Below are 20914 nucleotides of genomic sequence, written 5' to 3'. Positions count from 1 at the left end.
ATCTCTGTATGTAGCTGATGGACAGAGTAGTTCCTGCACAGCTGCTGTCATCTCTGTATGTTACTGATGGACAAAGTAGTTCCTGTACAGCTGCTGTCATCTCTGTATGTTACTGATGGACAGAGTAGTTCCTGCACAGCTGCTGGCATCTCTGTATGTTACTGATGGACAGAGTAGTTCCTGTACAGCTGCTGTCATCTCTGAGTGTAGCTGATGGACAGAGTAGTCCCTGTACAGCTGCTGTCTTCTCTGTATGTAGCTGATAAACAGAGTAGTTCCTGTACAGTTGCTGTCATCTCTGTATGTTACTGATGGACAGAGTAGTTCCTACACAGCTGCTGTCATCTCTGTATGTTACTGATGGACAGAGTAGTTCCTGTACAGCTGCTGTCATCTCTGTATGTTACTGATGGACAGAGTAGTTCCTGTACAGCTGCTAACATCTCTGTATGTAGCTGATGGACAGAGTAGTTCCTGTACAGCTGCTGTCATCTCTGTATGTAGCTGATAGACAGAGTAGTTCCTGTACAGCTGCTGTCATCTCTGTATGTTACTGATGGACAGAGTAGTTCCTACAAAGCTGCTGTCATCTCTGTATGTTACTGATGGACAGAGTAGTTCCTGCACAGCTGCTGTCTTCTCTTTATGTTACTGATGGGCAGAGTAGTTCCTGTACAGCTGCTGTCTTCTCTGTATGTAGCTGGTGGACAGAGTAGTTCCTGTACAGCTGCTGTCATCTCTGTATGTGGCTGATGGACAGAGTAGTTCCTGTACAGCTGCTGTCTTCTCTTGTTGTCGCTGATGGACAGAGTAGTTCCTGTACAGCTGCTGTCATCTCTGTATGTTACTGATGGACAGAGTAGTTCCTGCACAGCTGCTGGCATCTCTGTATGTTACTGATGGACAGAGTAGTTCCTACACAGCTGTTGTCTTCTCTGTATGTTACTGATGGACAGAGTAGTTCCTACACAGCTGCTGTCTTCTCTTTATGTTACTGATGGACAGAGTAGTTCCTGTACAGCTGTTGTCTTCTCTGTATGTAACTGATGGACAGAGTAATTCCTGTACAGCTGTTGTCATCTCTGTATGTTACTGATGGACAGAGTAGTTCCTGTACAGCTGCTGTCATCTCTCTTTGTTACTGATGAAGAGAGTAGTTCCTGTACAGCTGCTGTCTTCTCTTTTTGTAGCTGATGGATAGAGTAGTTCCTGTACAGCTGCTGCCATCTCTGTATGTTACTGATGGACAGAGTAGTTCCTGCACAGCTGCTGCCATCTCTCTTTGTTACTGATGAAGAGAGTAGTTCCTGTACAGCTGCTGTCTTCTCTTTTTGTAGCTGATGGATAGAGTAGTTCCTGTACAGCTGTTGTCATCTCTGTATGTTACTGATGGACAGAGTAGTTCCTGCACAGCTGCTGCCATCTCTGTATCTTACTGATGGACAGAGTAGTTCCTGTATAGCTGCTGTCTTCTCTGTATGTAACTGATGGACAGAGTAATTCCTGTACAGCTGTTGTCATCTCTGTATGTAACTGATGGACAGAGTAGTCCCTGTACAGCTGATGTCATCTCTCTTTGTTACTGATGAAGAGAGTAGTTCCTGTACAGCTGCTGTCTTCTCTTTTTGTAGCTGATGGATAGAGTAGTTCCTGTACAGCTGCTGCCATCTCTGTATGTTACTGATGGACAGAGTAGTTCCTACACAGCTGCTGTCTTCTCTGTATGTAACTGATGGACAGAGTAGTTCCTGTACAGCTGCTATCATATCTGTATGTTACTGATGGACAGAGTAGTTCCTGTACAGCTGCTGTCATCTCTGTATGTTATTGATGAACAGAGTAGTTCCTGTACAGCTGCTGTCTTTTCTGTATGTTGCTGATGGACAGAGTAGTTTCTGCACAGCTGTTGTCTTCTCTGTATGTTACTGATGGACAGAGTAGTTCCTGTACAGCTGCTGTCTTCTCTGTATGTTGCTGATGGACAGAGTAGTTCCTGTACAGCTGCTGTCATCTCTGTATGTTACTGATGGACAGAGTAGTTCCTGTACAGCTGCTGTCTTCTCTGTATGTTACTGATGGACAGAGTAGTTCCTGTACAGCTGCTGTCTTCTCTGTATGTTGCTGATGGACAGAGTAGTTCCTGTACAGCTGCTGTCATCTCTGTATGTTGCTGATGGACAGAGTAGTTCCTGTACAGCTGCTGTCATCTCTGTATGTTACTGATGAACAGAGTAGTTCCTGTACAGCTGCTGTCATCTCTGTATGTTGCTGATGGACAGAGTAGTTTCTGCACAGCTGTTGTCTTCTCTGTATGTTACTGATGGACAGAGTAGTTCCTGTACAGCTGCTGTCATCTCTGTATCTCACTGATGGACAGAGTAGTTCCTGTACAGCTGCTGTCATATCTGTATGTTACTGATGGACATAGTAGTTCCTGCACAGCTGCTGTCATCTCTGTATGTTACTGATGGACACAGTAGTTCCTGTACAGCTGCTATCATCTCTGTATGTTACTGATGGACAGAGTAGTTCCTGTACAGCTGCTGTCATCTCTGTATGTTACTGATGGACAGAGTAGTTCCTGTACAGCTGCTGTCTTCTCTGTATGTACCTGATGGACAGAGTAGTTCCTACACAGCTGCTGTCATCTCTGTATGTTATTGATTGACAGAGTAGTTCCTGTACAGCTGCTGTCTTCTCTGTATGTAACTGATGGAGTGCTTCATGTACAACTGCAGTACATGGGTTCACAAGTGCAGTGACAACTTTCACAAAATGTGTCTAGAAATAGTACACTGTTGGCAGTAGTTGATGGCAGATGAGAGAGTTAATGCGAGGCTTGCATGTTGCTATTGCAATGACTCAAGCTTTGGCTCTTGACTTAGCTTTCACGATAGCCTTCAAACAACTTCACTGCCCGTGGCACTATAGAGCAGAAGGTAAAGGGAAAATTGGCAATTCACATTGCAGATGTGACAAATGCCAGGACAGCTTCAGATTAATTGGATAACCATTATGTGGCCCAATACTACTTAAAAGTCTTGAGACCATGAGATCTATCACATTTTTCAAAAACATTCTCAAGTTCATTTTGTAAACTTCGATAATCTTATTTTACTCTAAGTTACTTTGTGGCCTCCTGAGGGTTACACGAAAATGCTGGAACACGTGCAGAGTTAGCTTCTTCATCATATCATGTACTTAAATCGTCCTTTGGTCGCTGTACAATGTACGCCAGAAGGTGGCTATTCTGCCATTGACGTAAAATTAATACGCCATTTCAGTCGCTGTACAATGTACGCCAGAAGGTAGCTATCCTGCCTTTGACGTATAATTAATACGCCATTTTAGTCGCTGTACAATGTACGCCAAAAGGTGGGTATCCTGTCATTTACGTATAATTAATACGCCATTTTAGTCCCTGTACAATGTACGCCAAAAGGTGGGTATCCTGCCATTTACGTATAATTCATACGCCATTTTGACTGCTGTACAGTGTACGCCTAAAGGTGGTTATCCTGACCTATCTGTATCCAGATAATACGAATCATAGATCCGAATTCGAAGCAATACGGCTATTTGACACTCTGATTTTGACGTCTGTCGACACCTACATGTACATTTGATCGCTCATTCACAACGAAAAAAGATGTGACGTACCAGAGGACCGTTGATCTTCATGGCCTTGCATTGAGACACGTACATGGAGAACGCCCATTGACAAAATACCTTAATTAACGCAATTCATGTGGTTTTTAATGATTGCATATTTCTGTCGGACATTATTTCAGTAATGTCATGGTATGTCAGCTTGGTGCGGGAGGAACACCCGAAGTGATGCAGGTCTTTGACCTTTACCCTTTCGTGAGTGAAAATCACGAGCACCGGTATGGTGCTGTAAACCTAGAAATTAATCAGGGGCCTACCAAAATTCGAACTCACGATCTCAGGTTCCTGGCACGCCCAAGCGAGGCAACTCTGCAGCACGAATTGCGGCGCTTTTGACGACTGGATCACACCAATATTAGGTTTTTGTCATGTAGAATAGATAATTAATTAGCATATCAGTAAACCATTTCAAAATGATTTACCCGGTGGCGATTACTAATCGTAAACGACGATTTAATTGATCGGTCTTCAGAATTGGTGGAATATTGCTGAATGCGACGTTGAACAACAAAATGGAACAACCAACATTTCACTTTCTTCTGAATCTTTTAGGGAAACCTGAAAATATATTCTATGGATGGTTTGTGCCTGTACATGGATGTACTCCGTGTCATTTTATAATAATGCACCAAAGACAGGACAGAAAAGAGTATTCTTAAGAAGTCCATTTATACATTTTCATATAGTGCCCGACACTGTCATGGTTGTATGACCGATCTCGTTGTTCTGCAGAACGGGAAATCTGGTCCAGGGTCTGCAGACACGTTTTTGACGACACAGGTTGACTTGAAAAAGTTTCAACTGATGTATAACGTTTTTACATATTGTATGGAGTACACAGGGTAGTTATATACAAACAGGTGTATGGTGTTTATAAAATGAACCGCTTGCCCTGTTTCGCGAAATCACATTAGGAGTCAAGTGCGAAATCATTTTCTTGAGGTTAGGCCATTGAGACAAGACTTCCATTAAAGCTCGAGAGGAAGTAATTAGTGGACGCTCATTTTAGTGCCGCTCAGCTTGCGTCTGTTTACGGAGCAACATTTTACGATGTTCTCGATCTGTTCCAGACACACAGCGGGGTTATGATAGATTAGGATTCAAAACTTCATATTTTTTTTAATATAATTGCCAGTGTTCATATAGTTAGGGTGTGTTGCAAGAGTAATTATGTCTTTCATTTTCTCTTCTCATTTGTTTATAGATATACGTCATTTGAGTCAACCATCTAGAATTAGACCAATAACGCTTTAAATGCTGCATATACAAGTTTGTTGCTTTTCCTTCAGTTCGTGGTGGTAATGTACGTACGCAGCACACGCTGCGAAATATAGCTTATCGCAGTCTATCCTTAGTCTAATTGTAACCATGTGGGAAAATTAAATGGCGGTGGTTATCGCTGGCAAACTGGACAGGTTTTCTATAGTTAAGGAATTCGAAAGCTTAGGCTGATCAAGAGTGCCCCCCCCCCCCCCCCCCCTCCCTCCCTCCCCTCCCCCTCCCTCCTCCTCTCAACCAAGAAATACCATCTTTTAACGTCTTTTGGTATTACGCGGCCCCGCTCTCCGGGCGGACGCTCTACCACTCTTCAGAAATATGTGGATATATAGAATAGATTGAGTGAGTTTGGTGGTGCCAACGAGGACGGGTGTGGTGCTGACAAACCTAGAAACATAATCGGTGCGGACCGCGATTCGAATCCACAGTCTACATTTTCTGGCGTGGACATTGGACGAAACTCTGTGAAGCGAACTGCGGCGCTTTAGACAACTGGGCCACCCGTGCCCCCTTAAGTAATCATAAAAAAAATATCTGATGATACTTATCTCGATTGCTTTAAAAACTAATGTGACGTTGTGTATTGTCCTTGGAGTTTTGCTATCCACCCTGGCCTCTTATTCAAAGAGGCGGTTTCAGCTTTGCTTGAGATGGGGCTTTATCATATACTAGTAATGGGTAGGTTTCTCGGCAGGATAAAGCCAACGTATAAAAACGATATCCGTTGGGGTCATATGCGGATAGTGAAGCAAATATCAAAGGTCAAGTAGAGACTACTTTCAGTGTTTATAAACAAACATGGCGTCGCCCTCGTTATTCGGCGATTGAGTCAGAATTAACCATCGGGAATCTGGATAAACTACAGGGATAATTGCTATCAATATCAAACAACAGTCTAATATACTGAAAATCTGTGTTTAACTGTGACGTAGCTAAGGCATTTTATAAGTTTGGGCAACTTTAGAGATACAAATTTCGAAACAATTTTGCGAGGGCACGAGGCCTAGCCAAGCGGGATCAGTAGCCATATATCTGTGCTTGTAGACCTCTGCGGCTTGAAACCTTCTCCACAAATTAAAAAAGTTGGATTTGGCCGAAATATGTTTGAATTGCTACCTTGTTTCCTTTTGTCGCTGTGTGTACATCTGACTACACTTCTTAACGTTATGACAGGACAGACCGACTGTCAACAACGTCTGACCGTGGCCGTGTGACGTCTCATAGACTAGGGTTAGAGTAGCTGCCCTTTGACAAAGGGCAGTTACTCTAGCGGACAGACCGATGGATTGCCGCGAAAGGCAATTAAGAACAGTTGTTGTTTTGCGTATATGTTGCTTCGTCACTGTATAAGAAACAGATTTCAGTTGGAGCTATATTGGCTACTGTCACTGTCCGACTGACACATCACTTACCCTGTGACGTAATAAATATTAATGCGCGCATTCCAGGAAAACTCGCAATGTTTCGGTAATGTAAGTGAGAGAGGGAAAGCGATTTTGAAGTATAGTATTAAATAATGATTTAATGATATTAAATTATATGATAAAGAGGTTATCACGCTTGTGTGTTTGGGGATGGTAAATATCCTGTATTAGGAATAAACACTATGTATTTAGCTCGCCAAGGCTCGCTAAATACAATGTTTATTCCTAATGCAGGATATTTACCATCCCCCAAAACACTCGCGTGATAACCTCTATTTACGTGTACAAGTCTTTCTATATCCTGCCATTGTTCAATGGGGCCAAAGGCGCAAAATTCCCCATACAGAGTTGCGTCCCTTAGGCGTTCCAGGCATCTATGACGATGATTTCGAAACCTGGTTTCGCCCTGGTAACGATTTCGGGTTTGTCTGCGCCATACCTATCCTCGTGGGTTTAAAAAACGGAAAACATCAAAGACCTACGCCGCGTCAGGCTTTCCTCCTCATCCGCAGGGGTACGATGACCCAAGTCACCAAGTCGCCTACCACTGGGTTCCTGGTTTCCTGGTTTCCTGGGTTCCTGGGGACCTGTTGTAAACCGGAATCCCTACGGGGCTGTGATGATGAAAAATACTCTGAACACCCTACCTCCGTGGCTCGCCAACGACCACCACAGCCTCGCACTATATGCTTTGAACGTCTAATCACCACTTCTCCGTTCTACGACTCTCAGACAGATGTTATTTCGCTGCGGCTGCTGCAGCTATTTTTACCATCACACAGAACTAGGTTGGTGAACGATGGCGGACCTCGCGCCTCGCAACACGTGCACCTGACATCGCGTTCACGTTCCCCCAGTCGCTTCCTTGTGTACACTGGCGTTGCAGTGGCTGGGTCATGGCTGATGGTGTGTGGATCTGAATGTGATGGGATTACCTAACGCGGGGATTGTATAAGAACTGGACTGTATTCAATTCCGACAGCAAGGACGAGTTTGGGACCCCGAAGGTAGATGTATCACTGACTTATCCCATTACATTTCGACAAGATAATTGACTAACCATTGCTTAATTAATCGTGTGTGGTAATTGAGTGTTAATTCGTCAATGTCAGTCTTAGACACGTACTGACAAACTATTGTTAAATATACTTTCTTGTTTTTTCGAACAGCTGCTTTATTTATTTTTTAGTTCGCGTTATAACGAGGCGCTTCCACTTCGACGAAGCTGTGGAGACGGGGGTCGTCTCATTAACTCTGGAGAACAAATATCGCCTAGTAAACCGTAATTAATTGTCGAACCGCAGATGATGATTGAATCCTTAAATGTCAGTGCATATTCAACGTTCTTTAATCATGCACAACCTTACTAATTATTACTTAAACATTTTACTACTATGTATTACTTACTAATCATTGCTTACTAATTATTGCTTACTAATTATTACTTACAAATTTTACTTACTAATAATTACTAAGTAATTATTGCTTACTAAGTATTGCTTACTAATTATTGCTAACTAAGTATTACTTACTAATTATTACTAACTAATTATTGCTTACTAATTATTAATCACTTAATATTGCTTACTGATTATTGCTTACTAATTATGAGTTACTAATTATTACTTACTAATTATTGCTTACTAATTAATGCTTTCTAAGTATTACTAACTAATTATTGCTTACTAATTATTAATTACTTATCATTGCTTACTGATTATTGCTTACTAATTATTGCTTTCAAAGTATGAGTTACTAATTATTACTTACTAATTATTGCTAACTAATCATTGCTTACTAAGTACTACTTACTAATTATTGCTTTCTAAGTATTACTAACTAATTATTGCTAACTAATTATTGCTTACTAAGTATTACTTACTAATTATTGCTTTCTAAGTATTACTAACTAATTATTGCTTACTAAGAATAACTTATCAATTATTGCTTACTAATTATTGCCTACTAAGTATTACTTACTAATTATTGCTTACGAATTATTGCTTACTAAGAATTACTTACTAATTATTGCTTACTAATTATTTTCGTGTTTATAGGAAGTGATGTCGAAATATAAGACGATTTGCGTCCCTTGGGCACGCCAGAATCCTATGATTATGGGTTCGAATCCTGGTTCGCCCCAATTATGTTTCTAGGTTTGTCAGCACCATACCCGTGCTCGTGGGTTTCACCGAAGTGGTAAACGTCTGAGACCTGCATCACTTCGGGTTTTCCTCCCACCTTAAGCTGACACGCCGTGATATAACTTGAATACTGTTAAAAGCGGCGTTAAACCCAACTCACTCACTCACATGGTTGATAATGCGTGCTATAAATCTACATCAATTTTCAATCTTTCTGTCAATCAATAAAGGCAATAACCTACCTTTGAATACGGAGCTTTTTAAGGAAAGACACGTTTGAGTTTTGACTGTGTATACTTCCAGTGGTAATATATGTTATTAGATTTGATAAAGAATAATATATTAAGAAACCAGGTGATCAATCTGACATGAAAATAATATTGTGTCAATAACAGCTAGTCATTCTGCCACAGTGTTTACTGACTTTGGTTCGTCACTGTATGGCACATATTGTCGAAGTGATGTAAACGTTTTCGTCGCTCACTAACTTTTGTAATAAAATATAACACATGTATTTATCGGCTCGGTATTCAAGCATTCATAAGGCAGTAGAGCTCTGAAACCTGTCAATTATGTTTTAAAAAATATATGAATCGTGGGATTTTTCGATTTAAGATTGACTAATACAGGCAGAGAATTATGAATATGTGTCGAGTTTGTTTGTTTGTTTGACGCCGCACTCAGCTGGTCGTAGGAGGCGACTAACGGGATCGGGTGGTCAGGCTCGCTGACGTGGTTGATGCATGTCATCGTATCCCAATTACGTAGATCGATGCTTATGATGTCAATCACTGGATTGTATGGTCCAGTCTCTATTATTGTCAGACCGCCGTCGTTTAGTTGGATTATTGCTGAGTGCGGCGTTAAACAACAAACAATATGTAGGATTAGACTGTTGATGTATAAAAGCATCTGATACTTTTAACACATACGCTAAGGTGACCTACAGAGCCCATTAAAGCTTAAGGCGACCAAAAGGCCTAATCAATCAGAATACCGACATTCAACATCGATTACATTGTACATGCTTTTGTTTTGTTTCAAATGTTTCTTTGACGTCAAATATATTTATCAAAGCTACCGGGCAAAACAAAGTCGGCACCACTAATGAAACAAACAAGAAATGGCCATTCGATGGTGATGTATTTGATACGGGTTTAGCTGCGGACCTTAAGTTTTCAGTATTTATGCGACTCCTTTCAACACAGTACCGTTGTAATAACATTTTGGTCAAATCGAAGTTTCAAGTGTAAAAATTGTCTGGCGCCAAAAATGAGTGGTTTTCTGATTTAAAGCATGTTTAACAGTATGCCTGTTATATCAAAGCTTGTCAGTTTAGTGAAAAAGCTCCAAATGATTTCATTGAAACCCGAGGACATTGTGCTCACTCATCAAGGATTCGAACCGCCCACCTGCAAATTGCATGGTTAAAGTACGCAACACACAGATACTGTTAATGTTGATGACTTAACTAATATGCCACCGGTGCCCAATTTTCATGCATAAACTGATATTTGTCATCTTGCATCAAACAGGTGCTGACAATGGCAGTGAGAAAAAGTAACGGATGGAGGCTGATGGCTGGTGTGTTAATCCTGGTCTGCGTTGGGCTTATCGTCATCATTGTCGCCTTTGTGGTCAAAGTCGACCTTTTACACGAGAGAGGAGAACATATAAAGTGTGGTTCGCGAAGGACTAACAACATAGATCCCTCAGAAGCTGCCCTACCTGGTCTGCATGACGACTTGACCTTCAAGGAATTAAAAGCCATTCAGGAATACATATACACTATCAATGACTTGAATATTGTTAAACCATCACAGGCAACAGTTAACAGCAGTTACATCTATACATCAGACCTGCATCCACCTAAAAAGTCTGACGTTCTAGCTTATATGGCTGGGACGGGACCAAAGCCAGAACGACATGCCTTGCTAATGATCTTTCGAGGTGATGCAGTTCCTCCCGTTGTGGAGGAATATATTGTAGGTCCTTTACCTGAGCCTACTCGACATTCTCTGTATGTGAACTCTGCTCGCAAAAATCCAGTTCCTTTCGCCTTCAGGCCTGTCGGATTTGTTGAGTTCAGGTCCCTGTTCGTCTCGTTGTATCCGGAGATTGACAGAAAGATTGGGTTCATCCTAACAGAGAGTTATGGAGCTACATTCACCAACTGTGGAAGCGAGTGTCTGAGTTTTTATCCCGACCCAGTGTCTAGTGGTCTTGTGAAACAAACGGTCAGAAAGTTATGGTTGATAACACTTCATGAGCTCCCGTACAGAAGCTTACACTGTCTGGACCTGCTGATTCTAGCTAATCTGAATTCGTCAGATCCAACTGAATATTTCGTAGAAAGGTTGGTGTATTCGGGAAAGGACTACTCTAGCTTAGATGACCTTGCAAAGCAATACAACATTTCATCCACTCCTAAGACCCAAGTACCGTTTCCCAAATTGGACAAAGACATGTTTTCTACCTTGAACAGAAGGGGCACGCCAGTACCCACAGAACCCCTGCGTGCTCCAAGAATGTTTGAGCCCGACGGTAAAAGATACAAAGTCAAACATCGTAGTGTTGAGTACATGCAGTGGCAGTTTGACTTCCGAATGTCCTCCATGCAAGGTCCCCAGCTGCACAACATCAGATTTAACAACGAAACCATCGCCTACGAAATTGGACTGCAAGAAATTGGTGTTTTCTACTCCTCAAAGAACAAGGCAACTACCAGCGCTAACCTTCTCGACAGCATGGCCCTGATAGGGTCAACTTCACATGATCTCGTTCCAGCTGTGGACTGTCCGGAAACAAGCACATTCTTCAACGCAACATATATAGGCGAAAGCATGACTGACGATCCTATAATTTTAAAGAATGCATTTTGCTTGTTCGAGCATAACAAACACACGCCTTTGAGGAGGCACATGGCGTATTCTTTATATGGTGTGTATTCGGGCATGCCGGATAGTGTTCTTACTCTCAGGAGCATCTTGACAGTGGGCAACTACGACTATGTGTTGGACTTCATATTCCATCAGAGTGGAGCGCTGGAGGTTAGTGTACTATCGACAGGTTATATTTTGTCAACCTTCCATACGCCTAGTGAAAAGCCTTATGGTTTTAAACTCCAGGACCATATTACAGGTCCTCTTCATCATCATGTTGTTCTGTTTAAAGCAGACATTGACATCCATGGTACAGATAACAGATACGAGACTCTCGATATTTCCACGGAGGAGGTCCCCAATCATCTTAGCAGCGATCCAAGTGACACTTATTTCCAGATCCGGTTTGACCGGAAGTTAAAGCGGACGGAGCTTGAGGCTGCGTACAAGTGCAACTTCGACCACCCTAAGTACCATATCATACATAGCAACGAATATCAAACAAGACACAACGAGCTTAAAGCGTACAGGTAAGATGCGGGATGTTTTCAATAGGTGTCCCAAAAAGTTTCGCAAGATCTTAGGGAGCTACCATTAGATGTACTGGCGGTTGGGCCTAGGATTATTGTGTGACATTTTTTTAAGTCAAGTCTTTAAAACATATGATACTTTTCGAACGGAAGAATCAAATAATTAGGTCCACACACACAACATCTGCCATGTCTGGTTATCTATTTTTTACGTTTGTTAAAATTGAAAAAACACTTTTCTCCGCTTTCTCGGGAGCATTTTATATTATTTTAAACAAACAAAACAACAGTCTAAAGTGCTTATGCTTAATGGCGATCTCAATGTATCAAGTCTCAAGTCAGGATAGCTGACGATGTTTACAATTTGTCCATTTTTCAAACTATTTTCAGATCACCAGGTTGCCTGTGCACATTCCATAACCTTGAAATCACACTAATTGATTTATTGAGATAATTACCAATCCGCCTGAGTGGGTTTGTCATGTGTGTGCTACTGTCAAGTATTGGTAAACAATTTTAAAATTAAAATCAAGCGTGCAAACAATTTCAACTTATAAAATACATAGTGTCGCGGGGATAGGTCCATCTTCGAGGCCCATAACATATTATACTACTAAACATATAACTAATATTATAATAGAGTAGGTGTGTATGTGCTTGAAATGTTTGCTTTTATTTGATTAAACAGGTCATGGAGTTGAGTACCCTACATGTTTGGCCATTTTAAAAGTTCTTTTTTTTTCGACCCAACGTCATTCCATTAACCAAATATTAAAAATAAATGAAACATGTAAATTCAGACTGCAGTTAGACGGAATGTCCAAGCAGCTGTTGCCGGTGAACACAGGGAACGAGCCGGCGGTCTCCTGGGCTCGCCACCAGATGGCAGTGACCAAGTTTAAGGAAGAGGAGCGCTACGCAAGTTCCTGCTATGCCGTGTTTGATAGCTTTGACAACACTGTCAACTTCACAACATTTCTCGCTGATGATGAAGATGTTGTAGACGAGGTGAGTTGACATTTACTGTTTTCATGTTTGGGCTATAGGAGAATACACATGTACGAGGTTTGAGTTGGAATAAGAAACCCGATGAGTGGGGTGTACGGGTGGTGGTGGGATTCTGGGTGTGGATGGGGGTGTAGGGGTGGTGGTGGGGTTCTGGGTGGGGATGGGGGTGTAGGGGTGGTGGTGGTGGTGGTGGTTGTGGGGTGATGGTGGTCGTGGGGTTCTGGGTGCGGCTGGGGGTGTAGGGGTGGTGGTGGGGTTCTGGGTGGGGATGGGGGTGTAGGGGTGGTGGTGGTCGTGGGGTTCTGGGTGGGGCTGGGGGTGGTGTTGGGGGTTGGGGTGGTGGTGATGGGGTTCTAGGTGGGGATGGGTGTATCTGTTTAATATTTTCAAAAGCGCGTTACGACAGACTTAAGTAGCGGTCATAAAATATATCTCGCAAGGATAATTACGCCAAACATGTCACCTTCTGTTAAACCACATGTCGTTAACCGGTTCTGAGGTCTAATGGTCAGAGTTTCAATCATTGTCTTCGATTTTGGAAGAATGGACGTTTGGAATAGTAATTCCAATCTTCACCTGTTCCTCGTCTTACTAGGAACAAGTAAATAAACCCAAGTACCCCGAAAACAATGGTCAATATCCGTGATCGGTTTTTATATTGAATACAGTTCCCATCTCACTATTTCTCTCTTCCTCCAATCTCTCTTTCACTCTATATCCCTTTCTCTCCATCATTAACATTTTATGTCTCTTCTACAGTTTTATATTTGTATAAATTAAATTTTAAAATTGTGAGATTTTCAAATACTAGAGAGAGAGCAATATAAGTTGGAATACTTGTCTCAAAATCTTCATTGCTTGTGAAAAAATATGTTAAAAGACAATCTTACAAATTGCACTCGAACCAGACAATGCTAATGTTTATGAGTGAGTGAGTGAGTGAGTATGGTTTTACGCCGCTTTTAGCAATATTCCAGCAATATCACGACGGGGGACACCAGAAATGGGCTTCACACATTGTACCCATGTCGGCAATCGAACCCGGGTCTTGAAGAGCGAAAGCTTTAACCACTAGGCTACCCGACCGCCCCTAATGTTTATGACACAATGACATTATGTAATACCGTGATATGAAGTAATACCACGGGGTTGTGAAATACCATGACATTATGTAATACCGTGATATGAAGTAATACCACGGGGTTGTGTAATACCATGACATTATGTAACACTGTGAAATGAAGTAATACCACGGGGTTGTGTAATACCATGACATTATGTAACACCGTGATGTGAAGTAATACCACGGAGTTGTGTAATACCATGACATTATGTAACACCGTGATATGAAGTAATACTACGGGGTTGTGTAATACCATGACATTATGTAACACTGTGATATGAAGTAATACCACGGAGTTGTGTAATACCATGACATTATGTAATACCATGATATGAAGTAATACCACGGGGTTGTGTAATACCATGGCCCTATGTAATACCGTGATATGAAGTCATACCTCGGGGTTGTGTAATACCATGACATTATGTAATACCGTGATATGAAGTAATACCACGGGGTTGTGTAATACCATGACATTATGTAACACCGTGATATGAAGTAATACCACGGGGTTGTGTAATACCATGACATTAAGTAATACCATGACGTTACATGAACATAAATTGATTAATGTGTCATTATGTAGCACCGCGACACATGGTTGTACTAATGTAGGTGAGGTGAGGTGAGGTGAGGTGAGGTGAAATGGGTTGAGGTGAGGTGAGGTGAGGTGAGGTAAAGTGAGGTGAGGTGAGGTAAGGTGAGGTAAGGTGAGGTAAGGTGAAATGGGGTTTTACGTCGCGTTTATGATCATTATTGCACTTTATAGCAACGTACACGCACATGTGTGTGTGTGTGTTTTGGCTGCTTGCATAAATGCCGGTTGTTTGTTCTGACCCCCTAAAGTACCATGCCAGTGTTTCTGACCCGACAAGTCCTTGTTTTATCCAGATAAGGACGAACGGCAGCCAGGGTAACAAAAAAACAACTTTTTACATCTTTTGGTATGCCGCGACCCGGGATCGAAACACTGACCTTCCGCCCTCAGGGCAGACACTCTATCCACTAGACCAAGGAGGCGTTCTTAATTGACGTATGTTACTGATTCTAGGTTCAAAGTCGACATGATATTGATGCTGACTGCGACGCAAAACAATATTCGATCACTCGTCCGTTGCTACAGGAATAATGTGATTCACCATATAAGACCCGTGAAGATTCCGGGGTAGAATAGGTCTTCAGCAACCCATGCTTGCTGTAACAGGCGATTATGCTTGTCGTAAAAGGCGACTAACGGGATCGGGTGGTCAGGCTCTCTGACTTGGTTGATGCATGTCATCGATCCCAATTGTGTGGATCGATGCTCATGATGTCAATCACTGGATTGTTTGGTCCAGACTCGATTATTTACAGACCGCCGTCATATAGCTAGAATATTGCTGAGTGCGGCGTAAAACAACAAACCAACCAACCAAATCACCATATAACGTTCAATGCTTTCTTCTGCAGGATCTGGTGTTCTGGATTCCAATGGGAGCACACCATATCCCCCACACGGAGGATCTGCCCGTGGTTGCCACTTCCGGTACCCAGATGTCCTTCGCGTTGTATCCATACAACTACTTTCCAGAGTGTCCTTCCTCCCAGTCACGTGACTCAATAAGAGTCGAGCTCAAAGACAAAAACAGCCCCGAAGGTGGTTTCACAGTTGAGAGATACGGCAATGCACCAAACATCACGTGTCTTGCGCATGCGCCAAATATTGAACAACACGTGCCACACTGAAACAAGACCTCGATGTACAGCTGTGTTCAATACTTTGGATATAGGGCTCTATCTAAAGCCCAGTATTTCGACGCGAGGAGTTGCCTCGCTTTGCCCTGCCAGGATACACTGGTTGTAGGCACGAATCATAGATGGTGTAATCAGTGACGCAAATATTCACTTGGTGGACAATATGTAACATTTCATGGCCATCTTGAGTACTTCTTAGAGACAGAACAATTGTTGGATATTACCCATAAGGGTAGACTGATCGTGTGCAATAACTTTCCGATATTTGAACATGTGCATTTTAGCGATTCTCAAAGCTGATTGATCATATGACGTCACAGTGCCTCATGGTTAAGAAAAAAACCAAGGTCTTTTATTGTTCATGACGTCACAATTGAGTCTGAACAATAGGATGGCTTCAGTGATGTTTATCTTCATACGGTGTTATTTTTTCATTTTCTCTTAAAAAAGTAAATGAGGAATATCTAGAATAACCTACTTGAAACTCGAAAGTACAGATTATCAGTTCCCCGTGAATGAAATGCTGTGAATAAAAGCAGCAAAACCCTTTCCATATCCACGAGAAACCACTGCCCAAAGCAGAGTCGATTGTACGATTCCGACTATATCACGAGCATGTGTTTATGAATCACTATCAAACAGTGATGATCCTAGGTGTAGGCGAAAAGGTGAGCGTATCCTGCCCCACCCGTGGCGCCGTTACAAACACACGCAAAGGCACGTCCATTGCTCACCCGAAAAAAGACATGGGAACATATGGTTAAAACAGGGAATTGCAGGGGACATCATTTTGTTCACTGTGGCGTCAAATTTGGAAATGTCTTCCACATGTCTACCATAAAACGTTTTAAAAGCTTTATTGAGGCCTTAAATGTTGTAAACTTGATCATAAAACTTCAAAGCACGAGTCGTATACTAGTCCCTCGCCTATTAACACAATTCATTCACTTGGGATGAAGGTCTCAAATCACCTTGCCAGCCGAGCCATCTCATCTGCATTGATACCCCGAAACGCATCTCTGATGAATCCTCGTAGACAGCTGGCTTCTCATAGGGTCAAGACGAGCGTGCCTCTTTGATTTTCCACGCTGCATTGAAAATGGATACTATGTGTTACGTACCACTCAAAGTTCCTGAATCTGACCGACCGATCCATGTAGTCCCCTCTTACGACAGGAATAGGGGGCACGGGTGTCCCAGTCGTCTAAGGCGCCGCGATTCGCTGTGCAGAGTTGCGTCCCTTGGGCACGCCAGGAACCGATGATTGTGGGTTCGAATCCCGGTTCGCCCCAATTATGTTTCTAGGTTTGTCAGCACCATACCCGTGCTCGTTGGTTTCACCGAAGTGGTAAACGTCTGAGACCTGTATCACTTCGGGCTTTCCTCCCACCTTAAGCTGACACGCCGCGATATAACTGGAATACTGTTAAAAGCGGCGTTAAACCCAACTCACTCACTCACTACGACAAGAATAGGTTGCTGGTGACTGATAACAACTCGGAATCCACACATCGGTAGCTTTGTCACCAATGTATCAATTCTAATACCGGATAAAAGCCACGGGTTTGCGAGTCATCGTATCCTGGCGGCGTGGATGGTTGCTCATGGTGTCAATCACTGAATTCCTCAGCTCCAGATTGGACTATTCCTCAGCTCCAGATTAGAGCGGAAATAATGCTGACCAGACACAGAAACCAAAGCAGGGGACGCTGGCCAGTTTCACGCAGGTGTGTGTAGGACATTCGTACTACAGTTTGCAGTTGGAGCCCTCGTCGGTAGTTTACGAGGATGTGAAGTGAAGTCGGGTTGAAGCTCGCGTTCAAGATTATTTCACTCATATATCAACTGCCGTATTCGACGTAAAACGCGCCCCGCTTAAATAAGCGCCCACGGCGATATTTGCTAATATATTGGCTAGTGAACAATCCAAATTAGCACCCCTTCCAATTGATCAATGTACACAAGACTTATTTATTCGTGTATAAAATGCACTCGTGTGCTATATGCACCCTTAATTACGGGCAATTAAATTCTGGAAAAATATAGCTATCGTGTATAATATGCACAGACATTTCTTTTGTATAATTTCAGGCTGTAAGCATGAACCACGAAATTTACGATCTTTCAACTCTTTCACCAAAATTATATTCTAATAAGAACCCCCTATTCCTAATCTTGAGAGCGCCCTGGGCGCTTATTACGTCGAATACGGCATTTCACGTATCGATGAATGCAGCAGCTACGCTGGTTGGTTCTTAGCATCGAAGATGACGGATTGTGTTAACACCTGGAAAGAATTTAGGTATCACACATTGTTCCTTAGTTTTCATATATACCGAAATTCTCATCCCTAGTCTTTGACTCATGGGTCACATTGCCGTAAACCTCCACTGAACCCAGGATCCATTCCCGTGATTCTCGCGATCTCAAATTACCCGCCCTTGATTTTCATTGGTCAATTTGATTTGCTACGCTACTCTAATGGACCAATCAGAATGTGAGATACAAACCAGTCTCATCATTGGGTTGGCAATATTAACAACATGGCGGCGATTCAAATTGATTACGATACAGTTTGTGTGAAATTCAAGAATGAAAAACTCACTTACACGCAAAAGAATGTTAGCAAAAAAAAATTTGTTGGAAAGGATGGGTTCATCTCCATTAAAACTTGCGGTTGCTTTGGTTTCTTGGCAATTCGAGTTACCTCCCTTACCCATTTCCTTTTCCACATATCGACGTTTGATTGGTCGGTAAAATATCAATGAAATTCAAGGGCGGGTAATTTGAAAGCGCGAAAATGGATCCCTGGGTAAGTGTTTGTTTACCGAAATGGGAGACCTGGTGATACAGAGGATGCGAATTGTAATGTGTCTGAGGGACTGCCAGCATGTGATGAATGTCTAAGATGCTACCAATACCACGTCCTGATGAAAAGGTGGATGGTTTTTTTCCAGGTGTATCGTTATCATTGACCACAAACAAATGATATGATATTCTTTGTGCGAGTTTGTTTTTATTTCAATCAAACAAGGCAGTGGACGTAAATCACAGAGTATCACAGTCACATCTGGTGGTAAATAGTTTTATACAATGAAACCCTGTCAAAGCGGACCAATCCCACTGAAATCATCCAAGGTAACTAAGGCTGAACAAAGAAAACATTTCTCGGCCATTAGCGAGTCACTTCATCATTCGTGCGCATCAGTTATTTCTTTTGGCATTAAAATAATTCAAATTTCCGCATCAGTATATTCTGTTTTGCATTAAAAAAAATGCTTGACAACCGACTTGTAAGAAACGAGGTCAGTGTGTACCCAGTGCTGGGTAACGGGATCGGGTGGTCAGGCTCGCTGAGTTAGATGATGCATGCCATCGTATCCCAATTGCGTGGATCGATGTTCATGATGCAATCACTGGATTGTCTGGTTCCGACTCGATTTTTCTACAGACCGCCGTCATATAGCTGGAATATTGCTGAGTGCGCAGTTAAAAACAACAAACAAACAAAAACTCATTGTAATTCTTGGTGTATACTAGAGGTGATCCTCCCACATAGTTTCTGTTTTCAATAAAAAATAAGAGAATTCTTTTATGAGAACATTGGCCCGAGAATAATTTTGTTTCCTTCCTAGTCGTAGTAACGTTGTCATGATCATTACTCTGTACACAGACATTCTCAAAGTGAATGTCAGTCTGGTGAGGTGTCCGTACTTACGAGGTCCTGATTACGGGGTTTCATTGTACATGTAATATAGACATATATATCATACGGTCTTCTCGGGTATAAAAAGTATTAAACAGTATAAAAATAACGTGAAAATGTAACATATCGGGCAAATCAAAGCAAAACCACACTGTTAGGTGTCCGTACTTGCGAGGTCCTGATTACGGGGTTTCATTGTACATGTAATATAGACACATATATCATACGGTCTTCTCGGGTATAAAATGTATTAAACAGTATAAAAATAACGTAAAAATGTAACATATCGGGCAAATCAAAGCAAAACCACACTGTTAGGTGTCTTAGAAAAATAATTCGTAGATACATACATACTTTATCTTGATGTCGTAGAATACAAGCACTTAAACACACTGCAAGTCCAGCATTAATTTCCTGGCCAATCTACATCATACATTTAGCTGGCAACGGTAAAGGGACGGGTATGTGAGTCAGATCCTTCATCTTGTTGATGACAGATATCAGTAGTAAGTCTTTTAAGTAATATGGCCTTAAGTTTTACCTGACAATAAAAATAATCACCTGAGAGCTCGTAATTGAAAAACATGTCTTACAAACAGAGCGACAGATTAAGGAGATGCACATTTCTAGTATGCAGCAAAATACCATTGGACGAGTGTTGGTAAAGCTGTGTTGAGGTAAATACCTTATTCCAATACCAGGGTACTCTATCATATAGACAAAATATGATACTCATCTACATCTACGTGAAGATTCCGGGGTAGAATAGGTCTTCAGCAACCCATTGGTGCCGTAAAAGGCGACTAACGGGATCGGGTGATCAGACTCACTGACTTGGTTGATACATGTCATCGTGTCCCAATTGCGTGGATCTATGCTCATGCTATCAATCACTGGATTGTCTGGTCCAGACTCGATTATTTACAGAGCGCCGTCATATAGCTTGAATACTTCTGAGTGCGGCGTAAAACAACAAACCAACAAACTTCTACGCTGAATTACAATAAGTACATTGAGTATCAGAGTTAGCTACAATTTTACATTTTAGTAGGTAGTAGATAGTAGATGTTGGATCCATGCATCGGTTTGTAACAACATCGTGGATGTTATATAGCGTTGGCCATTACAGTTGTTTGCATGTTTAAGGAAAAGGCTTTGAGGACATAGGTACTATAAACTGGTATATGTCAAAGTAACATATAGTTCAGGTACATCACGACTGTCTGCAAATCAGCTGGATCACCAAGAACCAGTGATTGATATTATCACCGTCCTGCATCATAAGGCTACGATGACGAATCAAGTCACTAAACCTGACACGCGATCTTCTAATCGCGGCTTACGACAAGAAGGGCCCACAATGTTTTAGCGACAGGTGTGCCGCTCATATATGCCAGACATGGGGGAGTAACAACC

The 20914-nt window shown here is 41.9% G+C and overlaps 1 protein-coding gene across 1 annotated transcript; it reads left to right on the top strand.

Moving 5' to 3' along the window:
* Positions 1-7001: 7001 nt before the first annotated feature.
* LOC139457886 (putative amine oxidase [copper-containing]) lies at positions 7002-16098 on the top strand. The gene is made up of 4 exons (XM_071239234.1): positions 7002-7378; positions 10051-11927; positions 12728-12935; positions 15508-16098. The coding sequence occupies exons 2-4, from the start codon at positions 10060-10062 to the stop codon at positions 15781-15783; spliced, it is 2352 nt and encodes a 783-aa protein (XP_071095335.1). The 5' UTR covers positions 7002-7378; positions 10051-10059; the 3' UTR covers positions 15784-16098.
* Positions 16099-20914: the final 4816 nt, after the last annotated feature.

Source organism: Haliotis cracherodii, unplaced genomic scaffold (genome assembly GCF_022045235.1).
Source record: "Haliotis cracherodii isolate W230 unplaced genomic scaffold, xgHalCrac1.p SCAF_12, whole genome shotgun sequence".
NCBI lineage: Eukaryota > Metazoa > Mollusca > Gastropoda > Lepetellida > Haliotidae > Haliotis > Haliotis cracherodii.
The sequence above is the reverse complement of the archived record's forward strand: the minus strand, read 5'-3'. Positions and strand labels throughout refer to the sequence as shown.